Genomic DNA, 14,134 nt, shown 5'->3' with positions numbered 1-14,134 from the left:
GGCCCTCCTGAAGGTTCTTATTCAATTGTCCAAGGTCTAGACAGAGAAAATCCCCTCACAAATGGAATGGTACTCTGTCGTTATCACGTGGATCACATCACACTAGAATTACATGTAGTCTGTTTTTTGTCTTTGTTTTTCTTGTCTAAAATATGAGACCTCTGCAGCCCAGCACATGAGAGTGCTCATTAATGTTGAAAGAGTGACTGGCCTAACATGGGGATCCACAGGTGGGAGGCATGGAGACAGAACAAGAGAATCATGGCAGAGAAGTAAAAGGGCCAGTTGGAGAGTTAAGAATTTCTGCTTTGAGGGTCAGCTCAGCATCTGGTTACAGTGTGGCCTTGGGCTGGTCACACATTCTCTGGGCCCATTTCCCCAAGAGCACAACAAAGTGATGAGTTAGTTGATCACAAAGCAGGTGGATACAGAAAGCTGTGACTTTCTAGGATGTTCTAGGTCTCTGAGGCCAGGAGAAGTAGGAAAGATAGTAAGGGGAAGGAAAGGGCAAGGGGGCAGCTGAAGGGCATATTGGAAGAAAAGGTATGATACGGAGAAAGTTTAAAGGATTACACTGTCCATTCCTCTTTCACTCTCCACGATGAGTATTTCATGCTTCCTGCTCTACCATCAGACTTCTCTCACTTCTACACCTTCCTCCCAGCTGATGACCTTGACTGCCCTCTCACTGAGATCTACCCATGGTCTCACCATCTGGCCACCCACTGGACTTCTGTTTTGTGCCAGTGGATGAAGGGCCCATGCTCTTAAAGAAGGCCCATACTCCACAGACCAGGCCATCTCTGCTTCTCTCACCTCTAGTCTTTCCCCTCCCCCCATACGCACATTTATCCTTCTCTGCTAGACCCTTTCCATCAAAGAAAAAATTTTTGGCCTCACACCCACTCCAGCTGTCACCTACAATCACTGTCTCCACTTGCTCATTTCTTCATCACCCTTTAGTTTGTGTCATCTGGCTTCTGTGTCCAGTGCTCCACTGAGATTGATCCAGCCAAAGCCCCAGCAAACTCCAAGTCACAACATCCCATGAGCACATCCCTATCTTATCTTCACTACTCTTATGATAGGATAGGACCAGAGCAGTTGACCTGTCCAGTTAACCATTAGATCCCCAATACCAAATAGAGTTCACATAAGGGATGATCAATAAATATATGCTAAATGAATGGAATAAATGAATAAAAGGGTTTTAACAACATTCCAGAGTGTTCTAGATCATGGTTGCTAACAGTGGTTTCCCAGGGCAGTAATTCAGGGGCTTCCTTTTCCCTTCAGCATTAATACTCCCTTGCAGCCCAGATTCAATCAGCACAGACTGAACACTTGCTATGGGCTAGGGACTAAGACAACTACTCTCACACATTTTATTCAGTTTGACCATCCAAACAACAATCTTCAAGAATGGGTCTTATTATCAAAATGACCCTTGTATCATTTCATCATCATTTTATCCAGTTTTCTCCCTAAATAATATTTTCTTCCCAGAGATACAAAGCAAAATAAAAACATAGGTTTTGGCACAAGACCTGGGTTCCAATCTTTGTTCCATCATTTATCAGCTGAGTGACATTAAGGAAGCTAATTAATCTCATTGACTCTCTCATTCTTTACCTATAAAAGCGGGGTTATGAAAAATGGTTACCCCTTCTACGTATCTTCCAGGACATCCTAAAGCTTAAATAAGATAGTATGTATGAAAGCAGATCCAATGTTATTTGGCCATAGGAAATGACTAGTGCATATAGTCCCCTTTCTCCATTTCTAAGCACTCCAATAATCTTGACCCTGGTCATAAAAGGAACAAGTCCTGGTTACACAATGAACTACCTGTTCTTGCTCAAGTGTTTTCTACATCGTGGGCAAAGTCTTCTCATCTCCATTTCAGTTCTCATAGCTAACAATTCCAGGGCTGTGCTGTCCAATAGAGTAGTCATTAGTCACAGAGGGTTATTTACAATAAAATTTAAAAATCTCTTCCTCAATTGCACTGGTAATCGTCAAATTCTCACTAGCCAACGAGGCTAGTGGCTACCATATTGAACAGTGCAGCTGTAGAAAATGAAAAATCAGACATAATTCCACTCTCCCTACCAGGAATAAAACAGTGCACGTGTTCTGTTGATAAAAAGCAATGTCTGATTTTTAACAGCTTCCCTCATCCCTGCTTGTATATAAGAATGTATCATCTGCCATCACTCCTACCCCAGCATCTTCCTTAAGTCCGTTCAGTCTCCACTGGTCAGCAGATCAGAAGACGTGGGTTTTCCCTTAGTTATGCCCAATATGATATGTGGCCTGAACTTCTTGGGGGTTCCTGAACTTCTGGGGGCCCTCAGGTTCTTCTCATAGAAAATTGGGTTTGGGCTTGAAACTCTTTGAAGTTCTTTGCAATTCCAAAGCAACGAGTTTATAATTATAATTTGTATAAAAAAATAAGAATGGACCACCACCATCCATCACTGCTAGCCCCCAAAACATAGATACTTGCAAATTAACAAAGAACTACACTAAGCTGAAAATTGTGATATGGCATCATGTTGCAGATGGGCTACGCTACTTCATCCTTCCAAACCTTTGGCAGGAATCTAAAATGGTGCAGCCACTATGGAAGACAGTCTGGCAGTTCCTCAGAAAGTTAAACATAGACTTACCAATCCTACTCCTAGGCATATACCCAAGAGAGTTGAAAACATATGTCCACAGAACGTGTATGTGAATGTTCATAGTAGCATTATTCACAAAAGCCAAAAAGTGGGAACAACCAAAATTTCCAACACCTGATGAATCATTAAACACAATGTGGTATATATAATCAAATATTATTTGGCTATAAAAAGGAGTAAGGTTCTGACAGACACTACAACACAAATGAAACGTGAAAACATTATGCAAAGTGAAAGAAACTATGCATAAAAGAAAGACATTATATGATTTCATTCAACTATGAAAGGTTCAGGATAGGTGAAATAAAGACAGAAAGTAGATAGTGATTGCAGGGTCTGGGGTGAAGAGGGAACCAGGAGTATCTGCTCATTGGGACAGAATTTCTTCCTAGGATAATAAAATTGTTTTAGAACTAGATAGTGGTGATTGATACCCCAATTTGTGAATATACTCAAAACCACCGAACTGTTCACTTTAAAAGGGTACCTTTTATGGTATGTAAAATCCTCTTAAGGGTTGTGAAATGTATCTCAAGAAAGTTGTTATTAAAGCAAGCATAAACAAAAGACAAGAAAACCTTTTGGAGGTAGGTGAGAAAACACCAGTGTGTTGTCAGCTACTTCTTTGCCATTAACATATGGAGTGGGTTGGAATTCAGGGACATTCTTTTCCCAAGGGACTGCCTTGCTTCAGAATGGTTGCTAAATGAATTTCTCTAGGGATATTATACTTTTGTCCTTGGAAAAAGAAAGAAAGAAATGTACTCTCTTAGTTTAAAAACCATTCTCATATCACAGCAGCTGTCTGCAGCACAATGTAGTCCTCCAAGTCTCTGACAGCTAGGACAATGCCTTATTTATAATACATCAACCCAAAAGAATGGGCCCATTGCCAACACTTTGGGATGCATACCAAATGGAAATTGTCTTGGTTCTGCATCCAAAGTGTTCTTGTTTGAGTTCAAGGTCACTGTGGTCTCTTACGGGGAAGTCATCTGCCCATTCTAAGAAGACTCTGCTTTATGCTATCCCAAATCCTCAATGATTATAACAAGGATAGCATTGTAGAATCAAATGGAAACACGTAAGTCACTGTCTGAGCAAGTAAGTCTAGTTACAAGTAAGTATACCCAAACTTTCCCAGTCTTTTATTGAAGACTTGCTTCCTCTGACCTCTCTAACTCTCCCACAAGTCATGGGTCCCTTTTGCCTGTTCTCTTTCAGGTCCTCCTTCTACTCTGCCTTCTAACTGCTTTTACCTTGATCTAGGCCCGCATTTCCTCTTACTCTGAACCCTGCAATATTTGCTAGCTGATCTCCTTGCTTTGACTTGAGTCCATAGATCCATCCTCTACACTCTTTGCTATCATATTCCTGAAAAATGGATCTACTGATGTCATTCTCTGGCTCATCTAGTTTCTCATTGCCTTCAGGATCAAAGTTAGATTCTTCGGCAAGTCACCCGTGACCTTCCATGGTTGTCCCAGTGAATAACACATACAAGGGATCAAAAATATTAGTGGACCGAGTGCCCTGAGTGCCTTGAATAGAAAGTGGCACCTGCCACTAGAACCTTTTCAGGAGTGAAAGCAAGATAGGAGGCGCATGGGGGTGGTGATCAGGGGCCCAATATTTTAGGGTCCTGGAGGTGATGGTCAGGTTTTGGACTTTCTTTACTTTGTCATGGTCACTGACTGGAAGGTTTTATGCAGGAAAATGAGTTGCAATTCTCTTCTATTTCCATAATCTGGAGATGGGAGTAGAAAGATTAATTGAGGATAATGAATGTGTGTGTGTGTGTGTATGTGTGTGTGTATGTGTGCGTCTGCAGATGAGCTGTGGCTGGGCACAGAGGGAGCCCCCTATCTAGTAGTATTGGGTTATATGAGGGTTCACTGAACCTGTAGACACAATGACAGAAACTTGCTTTGAGGCAGGTTCCAGCCCCAACTATGAGGCTAACTGTCCATCTATGTTTCTTTCCAAGTCAAGGGTTCTAGGAGTCCAGCACACTATGCATACACTTAACAATCTGAACTCAGGCCCCCAGTATCAAAAACAAAAAAAAAGCAGTCTGTTCTAGAAGCTCAAGTGGTGAAAAGACCATGGGCTTTGAAGGCCTCCAGATGTAGTTGACACTGGTTCAGTGTCAGAGCCTGACTCTGCTAGCTTCTCTGAAAGTAGCCTGGGAGTACAAACCATTCAGCCTGGCTCCAGGTGTGGACTCTGGGCCACCGGCTCGGCCCCACCCCAGGGGCTCCTGTTTAGGATGTTTTTACCATCACATCTCCATCAGAATTGCTGAAAGTGGAGGCCAGATCTACCTTTGCACAATACCCCCATTGAGTCTGATGCACCTTAAATCTTCTGACTTATCTCATAGGGTAACTGTGAGGATTAAATGAAAATTGAAGTCTAATGCTTAGAGCATAGTGGACATCCAATGCATATTAATTTCCCTCTCCGTTTTCCATAACCATGGAAAAAGGTTATTGTTTTTCTCTGAGATCTTTAGTTCAATCTCCCACCTCTGAGAACACGAAACAGCATCTCTGGGTGACCAGAGGACTCTTCCTGCTGTCCTCTTCCGCATTTCCTTTCCTGGAGTCCAGAGTAGTCTGTGGGTGCAGGCCATGCCCAGGTTGGAGGAGCATCCAATATTTCAGAGTGGCTCATTGTGTGGGCTGCCCACTTCCTCAACCCACTGATTCTGCTCACACATTGATTGGACCTTTCCTTATCAGCCACTCCATGCTGGCTAGCTGGGAAGCCCTGACTGCACAGAGGAATCACCTGGGGAGCACCAAATATACTGATACTGGGGCCCCAGCCCTGGGATTCTGACTTAATTAGCTTGAGAAGTGGCATAGGAATTAGATTATTTTATCTTTCTTTCTTTCTTTCTTTCTTTCTTTCTTTTATTTTATTTTTTTTTGAGAAAGGGTCTCACTCTCACTCTGTCACCAAGGCTGGAGTGCTGTGGCACAATCTCTGGTCACAGAAACCTCCATCACCTGGGTTCAAGCAATTCTCCTGCCTCAGCCTCCTGAGTAGCTGGGATTACAGGCACACACCACCATGCCTAGCTAATTTTTGCATTTTTAGTAGAAACAGGATTTCACCATGTTGGCCAGGCTGGTATCGAACTCCTGACCTCAGGTGATCCACCCTCCTCGGCCTCCCAAAGTGCTGGGATTATGGGCGTGAGCCACCACGCCCAGCCAGAACTGTTTAAGCTCCCAGATAATTCTAGTGTGCAGCCCAAACTGGGGACCACTGCCCTGAAGAGTGTTCTCCAGGGAACCGTGAGGCCACAGACACAAATACAGACCGCAGGAGAGATGGCTGGTCATGCCCTGAGCATTCAGGTGAGTCCCCACTTGCCTGAAGAAAGGAAAAGAGACGACTGATTCATAAAACCTCCATGTCGCCACCAGGTCAATCCTGTTGGGGTTGGTAGCATAATACCTCCAGGCAGCCTGAGGGGCAGAAAAGAGGGGCAACAATGAGTGGGCACCTCCTGAAACTTTCGCACAGAATCCCACACCATCAGAACAACGTTTAAGCCCTGGACTCCTAAGAATTTGAATGTGCATTGAGTCAACATGCAGAAAAACCGAGATTTTTGGCTTTTTGAAGCTACTTTGGGAAGAAAAACTTCCTGACCATCTGGGAGCTATAATTGGTGTTGTGGTGAGTGGGGGAATGGAGAGATGAACTGGAGTAGAGGGAGAGGAGTGGTAGGCACAAAATCCCTGAAAGGAACAAGTAGCAAAGGCCGGTGTGATGGCTCATGCCTGTAATCCCAGCATTTTGGGAGACCAAGGTGGAAGGATCGCTTGAGGCCAAGAGTTGGAGACCAGCCTGGACAACATAATGAAACTTCATCTCTACAAAAAAAAAAAAACAAAAACAAAACAAAGCTGGGCATGGTGGTACGTGCCTGCAGTTCCAGCTACCTGGGAGGCTGAGGTGGGAGGATAAATTGAGCCCAGGAGGTCGAGGCTGCAGTGAGCCATGATCGCACCACTGCACTCCAACCTGAGTTGTAGAGTAAAAGACTCTGTCTCAAAAAAAAGTAAACAATAAAATATTTAAAAATAAAGAGAAACAAGTACCACTCTTTCCAGAAGGTTCTCTGAGACTTCTCAGTCAAACAGATAGGAGAAAAGAGTCTTTTGTACCATTTCTGGGTGCAAGAGAGAGCCTAGGAGATGTTTTGACACAAATATCCTAGAATCTCTAGGATTCTCTGATGGTTTGGGGTGTGGGGAGTTAATGGGACAGGCTCTTGGAAACTGGGACTGGCCTAAGAACCATAATATGCAGGATGACATCACGCACCATCTTGAATCAGGCACACAGAACCACACAGACACTCGCTATGACTGGAGAAAGCTCACGAGTGGGTGGCCATGCCCTCGCAAGCAGACAGCTGTTGATAGGACACTCTGCTTTCCTATTCACTGTGCCCTCATCTCCAATAACCCATTAAAACAAAGCAGGAACTCCCTCTGAAATAAAACAGGGAACACTTCTGCCTCTCTCATCACCTCTCACTGCTCCCTGCAACCCCCAGCCCATGTGAGGCTAGTGATGGAGACAGAAGGCTGGCAGTTGCATGTCCAACATCCTCTGGTCCATGGTTGTCTACTGGGCAGCACAAATGGGAAAAGTGGTTTAATATTTTGCACATGTAATGCATCTCTTTCTCTCTTAGCTTATGGGATCTCTGTTTGGCAGATATGACAGAGACTGTTCTCCTTGTAGCTGATTGCCTAAGCACCTGGACATTAGGCTGACTCTTCCCTGTGGGTCCCTAGGTCAAATCTGAGGGGAAGTAGAAGGAGAAGAAAGCCTAGTACAGCCCCAGGTCCACACCAAATTCTCATCTCCAGCACACCATCAGTAAAAGAGCTGAGGCCAGGTGCCACAACTCATACCTATAATCCCAGAACTCTGGGAGGCCGAAGCAAGAGGATGGCTTGAATGCAGGAGTTTGAGACAAGCCTGGGCAACATAGTAAGACCTCATCTCTACAAAAAATAAATTTAAAAAATTAATCAGGTCTAGTGGTGCACATGGTGGTGCACGTGGTGGTGCATGCCTGTAGTCCCAACTACTCAGGAGGCTGAGGTGGGAGGATTGCTTGAGCCTGGGAGATGGAGACTGCAGTGAGTTATGATCGCACCACTACACGTCCGCCTGGACAAGAGGGTCTCAAAAAAGCTCAAAACACCACCATATCAAAAAAAAGCTGACAGGTTGATCCTTGAGTTCTGTGTCTACTTCTTGCTTGGCTTAGAAACTGAATGAGTGACAGGATTGTCACCTTCAGTACACAGAGGAACAAGTGAAATAGACACCCATGGAAATGCCCATAGCCATCCACAAGTAAGCATGTGCAAGCAGGCCTGCTCCTGCCTGGGCACATTAATACACACACACACAGAGACACATAAGACACACAGACACACATGAAATCCTGGGTCCTGTCCCAGTTCATGAGTATGTCCCCTCCACATGTGCACACATGCACACACACACACACACACATATGTGCAGATGCATGGATCTTAATCCCATTCCAGTTCATTCCCAGGCAGACAGACCTGAATGAGCTCAGCAGCTGGCTTCCTCCTTTTCTCAAAGTGCTTCTGACGGTGTTGCTCCTGCACCTTGAGGGCCAGCCCAGACCCCAGGATGCCCTGGAGGGAGAGGCAGGCAGGAAGTCAGCCCCCAGCTAGACTCTCCCAGCATTCCCGCTCCATTGCCAGGGTAATGGGGACTGTAGGGCTGAACTGTACTCCAAGTCCCTGCGGTGACAACATTGTACAAAGAGGGAAGGGAGAAAGAGCCCTTCCTTCTCTTGAAGAGACTAGGGAGCTTGGTTAAGTGAAATGAGCCTTGAAGTCAGGAAGACCCGGGTTCCAATTCCGACACTGCCACTTTCTGGGTGTGAGGGCCTGGGCAAGCCCCTTAGCCCTGTTGCATCATGGTTTTTTTTTTTTTTTTTTTTTTCCCTACAGGGATGTGGGATAATAATACCTAATGCATGATTTTGTTAAGAAAAAAGTGAGATAATCTGTATAAACTGCCAGTAAGGGGTACTGCACAAAATAGATGCCCAGTAATGTTAACTGAGTTTTAAAAATATTTTAGCTGCTTGAACTCTCACTTCATACTTTGACTATAGCCAGAACTTCCCAGAATTGGGACCTGTTTTGATTTTCAGGTCAGACTTGCTAGTGGATTAAGTGGCCAGAAACACACTCTTTTCAAGCTGAAAGAGAACTTGAAGATCTTGTAACATTCCTATGGTCCTGACTTATCAATGAGAAAACTGAGATTCAGGAAGGTCATTTGCTCAAGGTCAAATAGCTTAGAAAAAAAAAAAAATCAGACAAGGTAGGGCTGTGAATAGAGAAAGAACATTGCCAATGCAAGAATGGAAGATGAAGTGGGTGGCAGGGAGATTGTTACTTAAAAGTTTTTTCAAGCTTCGTGATTAAGAGCCAGGGTTTAGAACCAGTGGACTTGGGATTCCTGGCTCTACAACCCAATAGCCTTGTGACTGTAGAAAATGTACTAACCTAATTAAGTCTCAGGTTTTGTTTTTGAAAAATTGAGATTAAAAACAGCACCCAACCCATAATGTTGCCATGAAGATTAAATGAAATAATGTGAGTAAAGCATTTGGCATGATTCAGGCACATAGTGTGTTCAACAAATGCAATCTGTTTTCATTATTATTACATATCTGGACACCAGGCTTTGGGGAAGTTACTCTATCATATATAGGTCAAGGCTTATTCTTGAGAGAAATGTATTTTTTACATAAGTCAGTAAGTAACAGGACAAGAAAAGGGAGCTCACATAAATGAAGGCCCTGTTCTGTGCAAGGCACTGGGAATGCATGAATGAAAAATATAATCCCAGAACCCAAGGAGTTCACAGTCCTCTGGGGGAGTCAGATCTGGAAATGTGTAATCCTAGCATAAGGCCAGAAACTCCTTTACATAAATATTCCCAGGGTTACGCCCAGAGCGACTAACTCAGCCTAAAGAAGGCAGCATTGAAAGAGGAGTTGATGTTTGAAGAAATTTTTGGCAAAGGAAAGCAGCAGGGCCCATGACAGAAAAGCAGGATCATCATGCTTAAGGGAATGGCTAGGGAGTTAGTAGGGTATGAGAGGATAGAAGATGAGACTGGAAAGCTGAGCTGGGGCCAGGTGGTAAGGGGTCCTGCACGTCACATTGGGGATGTCATATATCAAAGGTACTTACTGCTGGAAGGGCAAAAAAGGAGACGCCAATTAAGGAAAAGGTGGCAGCAATCAGACGGCCTTCCCATGTTTTGGGTGTCTTGTCTCCATAGCCAATGGTGGCCAGTGTGATCTGAAGAGGGAAGAGTTCAGACATGGAGTACCCCATGGAGAGAAATTTCAGGAAAATGTCAACTGAGCTCTACCTGTAAGCCTCTCTATCAGCTTGGGCAATGCTCCCATTTATAACAAGGTTCCCTCAGGAGAAAAGACACCAAGTACCTAGTAACTTATAAGGATGCCTTGAAACTTGTTGATAAGTTAAGGGTTTCCTACCTTAGTCAATCAGTCAACAAATATTTCAATAATTACAAATGCATATGTACACGAGCATTCATGTGTGTGTATATTTGCGAATTTGTGATTTTATTTATAGCCATGTTTGTGAATATATGTGTGCTTGTGAGTATATGTGTATGTATTGTATATACATGTATGCATGTCTAATGTCTGTGTATGTGTCTATTCTGGTGTGTTTAGTATATTCCTGTGTGTGTTTACATGTTTATGTTATCAGTATACGTGTACTTATGCGTGTGTATCTGCATGTGAAAGGCAGGATTATCAGAGCAGTTGACAGTGTGGCCTCCAGATCCTAACTGTCTGACTTCAAATCCCAGGTTAGCCACTTACTGGCTGAAAGACCGTAAAGTTACTTAACTTCTTTATGCCTCAGTTTCCCTATCTTTAAAAAGAGCTAATGATAGAAGTTGTTTGAGTTTATAGTAGGTTAGTGAAAGTAAAGCACCCAGAGACATGCTCTGGAGCAAAGCAAGCCTTCAGTGAATGCCAGCTTAAGTACTGTGTGTCCTTGTGGGTGTACGGTTGTGCACACACAGGTCTGTGTGAGCACACATGTGTATCTGTCACTGGGTTTGTTTGCACAAGCATGGCTTGGCTGAAAATAGCCTATGACTGGTAAGACTAGGTCCCTAAACGACCATGCAACCAGGCTGTTCCAGGCCCCGGCTTCTTATAAATGCTAGAGAAAAGTCAATTCCAAGTGCACGCCCTGAAGGAGGGTCTCCTGTCAGCAGGTTCCAAGCTGAAACAAGTCTAGCTCTTACTTCTGACTGCAGAATGCAGCTGCCTGGCTGAACATGCTCACGTGATGCCCTCCACCTCTCTCTGACTCTGATGGTCAATCCCACAGAGTTGGCCTCCAAGGTAGTGACTCACCAGGCCCCACCACAGGGCATCTGCATAGGTCTCAAACTCCTCTTTCATCTCCTCTCCTTGTGCATCCACTTCTGGGACATCTTTCTCAACCAGGTAGACAAGAAATGAAGAAAGGATGAGTGTCAGGAAACCGATGTACCAGGCGGTGATGAGTTCCTGAAAGAATCAGCAGTGGACATGAAAATTGGTCACTGGGGAGTCATTGAGTGGATGCTGGAGCCAGACACACCAGAGTTAGAGTCCAAGTTCACCAGCTCTGTGACTGTGGCCAAATCACTCACCTTCTCTGATCTTCATCTTCCATCACTGTAAAATGGGATCAGTAACATGGTAGTTATTTCATCACTAATTAACAGAACAAGTGTATGGCTCCAAGAGGAGAGGAAGATTTCTAGCTAAGGGCCACTTCAATATCACACCTCAAGAGGCTTCAGAGGAAGGCAAGACGGCAGGAGGAAGTGGCTGCTGCTTCTGATATAAGGCTCAGGACTCAGGATACTCGGGTCTATGCAGGACTGTGTGGAGCCAGGAGAAAGCTCAGTATAACCAGGAAAGCAGCAGCAAGCCAGAGGCAGCACTGCATAGTGGACAGGGCTGTGGACAGAGACCCAGCCCTGACACCAGTTTATGGTGTGGCCATGGGCAGATTCTCCTCTTCTCCTAAATGTTAGTATCCTCATTTTTTACATGGAGGGACAGAGCCACAGATTTCCTGAAATCGTCATGTGTACCACTGCTGAAATGCAGCTTTACATTAAATATTGATTTAGAGCCTATGCAAAAGAAGCAAAAGAAGGCATACAGCCTGTAATTTCATGGATATTGTCACATGATAGACTAGGACATATGACTAAGTAAACAAGAGTAAGGTGATTTAATGAAAAGTGCTAAGTAATAGTCAGGATGGTATGGACGGAAACTTCAATGAAGTTTCAAAACCCCTAATGGAGACAAGACCTAATGCTCCTTCCAGCTCCAACTTTCTCTCTTTCTCTCATTCTATTCCAGTTTCAAGGTTTATCATAGTAGGTTGGGCAGGAAGAAAGGCAAGGTTATGGGTAAACACAATATGGAGATTTAAGACTGTCTGTCATTCTTGCTGAGTCATCTCAGAGAACAAAGTTGTTCACATTGGTATCTTTCCTATATCTGACCATCTGCAGTCAGTCAACTGGCCCTTCTGGGCCAGTAGAATCTTCCTGACAGGGTTGCTTCCTGCCTCCCTGCAGGACTTGGCTCACATGGGTCCTGCAGTCTGAATAGTCCTCCCACAATGGGACCAACCAAAGAGCATGGAGTCATCTTCAGACTCATGTCACCTCCACTGTGAAATTTTTCTAATGTTTGTTTCCCCAATGAAAGATAGAGTTCAGCTGTGGTTCCTTTATTCCCTCCCCATTTTCTAAACATACTTCTCCAAGCCTCCAACATTTTATTATGCTCACTTGCTATTATGCTCTGGCCTTGCCCACAGCATCACACACATGTTGTACTGGTATGAGTTTGTTCTATAGCAGAGGGGTTTGCTTAGATGATACAGGCAACCCAGCCAGCCATTCCCTTTGGTGAGCGAGGTTCTGTGCTGCAGGGAATTTGAGAACAGAAAGGTGCACGGACTAGTCCTTCCCCAGTGATTGCCTGAGCGTAAGCCTCTTGCTTGTGGAGTGTGGTCCTACTGCTTATATGTTTTTTCATACCCTCTGGCCCCCAAATGCAAGTCAGAAGTTTCATCTGGCACTTAGGCAAAGAAATAGTTGTCTGTTTCTGTGTGCACATAAAAACTGACTGTTCTAGATTAATAAGGGATGGTATAACAGTCACCAAAAAGGAGTGAAAGTGGGTCCTAATTCTGTACTTTATAGTCATTTACTTTGCAGTTATTTCAAATAATTCTGACTTTATACAATTTTTGCCAGCAGCTCTGTGGCAGAACCTGTGACTGTTCCCCAACAGGTAGCTCCTGAACCTGCTGAGGCTCCCCTGCAGTCAAGTTGAGGCTAAGGTACTGGGGTTCAGCCAATATGGGAAAGTGATGAGAGTGAATCCCTCCTTGTCCTTTAAATCCATTCTGCAGGATTCTCCAGGTTCCTCTCCCCTGCTTTGGTGACTCAAGTCCTCATATTCAAGACGGATGGGGCCCACCCAGCACACATCAGATACAGTGAGAGCCAGGAGATGTCTAGGTTTTTGTGCTGGGTGGTGGGAGCTCTAGGGCTCATTTATTTTGGGAGGAGAACCTGACCTATCCTCTAGTGAACGCATTAACTTTGAAAGTTTAACCCTGTGCAACAGAGCCTCCCACACTTCATCTTTGAGTGCCCAGAAGACCCAGCCATTGAACCCGGCCCAGAGTACAATGAAGAGATGAATGAAGAAATGAATTGATAAATGTCCATTTGCCGGTACTATTGGTGATTCCCTTGGGGAAGAGCTTCCTCCCCGCTCTGGTAGCACAGGCTTTCAGGAGGACTCACAACATGTACTTTGGAGTCTAACAAGAGCCTGTAAATCTAAGTTTGCAGAGAACTCTGCTCCAGAGCCTTTCCCCACTCCTGGGAAAGAGTATCTGCCTCACTGGGGTCTGGCTACAGTGCAAGACCATATTTACTGAGGAATTACATCACATACTTCCAATGGTCTCTGGTAATTACATGGCAAAAGCCAGCAGGCACTGGGGATCTGTTATAATCTGGAGGAACACAGCACAAGGGCCTAAACCAGCAATTTTTAGCACCAGTGTTGACCAGAACTGTGAATCAACTCAGCTCCATGGATACGGGTTATGGCTGAACCCATAGGGGTTTTATTAATGTGTCCTTTGATAAAAGATAAAATAGAAGGTCAGGAGGAAGAAAAGGGCCTGTAAAGGATGCTCTGACCTCAATGATTCTGCAGCCAGAAGCAGCACAGACGAAAAATAAAACACAGATGGCAAGAAATTACATTC

General features: G+C 44.3%; 1 protein-coding gene across 1 annotated transcript in view; it reads right to left on the bottom strand.

Annotated features, from left to right (window-relative positions):
- The window catches only part of LOC105492824 (potassium voltage-gated channel subfamily Q member 3), a 363,808-nt gene that overhangs the window by 42,707 nt on the left and 306,967 nt on the right, over positions 1–14,134 (bottom strand). Inside the window, exons 5-8 of the mRNA XM_011760082.3 lie at positions 11,188–11,343; positions 9,971–10,081; positions 8,297–8,392; positions 6,069–6,163 (exon numbers count right to left, since the gene is read on the bottom strand). Coding sequence (XP_011758384.2) covers positions 6,069–6,163; positions 8,297–8,392; positions 9,971–10,081; positions 11,188–11,343 — 458 coding nt within the window. The remainder of the gene's footprint in view (positions 1–6,068; positions 6,164–8,296; positions 8,393–9,970; positions 10,082–11,187; positions 11,344–14,134) is intronic.

Source organism: Macaca nemestrina, chromosome 8 (assembly GCF_043159975.1).
Source record: "Macaca nemestrina isolate mMacNem1 chromosome 8, mMacNem.hap1, whole genome shotgun sequence".
NCBI lineage: Eukaryota > Metazoa > Chordata > Mammalia > Primates > Cercopithecidae > Macaca > Macaca nemestrina.
The sequence above is the reverse complement of the archived record's forward strand: the minus strand, read 5'-3'. Positions and strand labels throughout refer to the sequence as shown.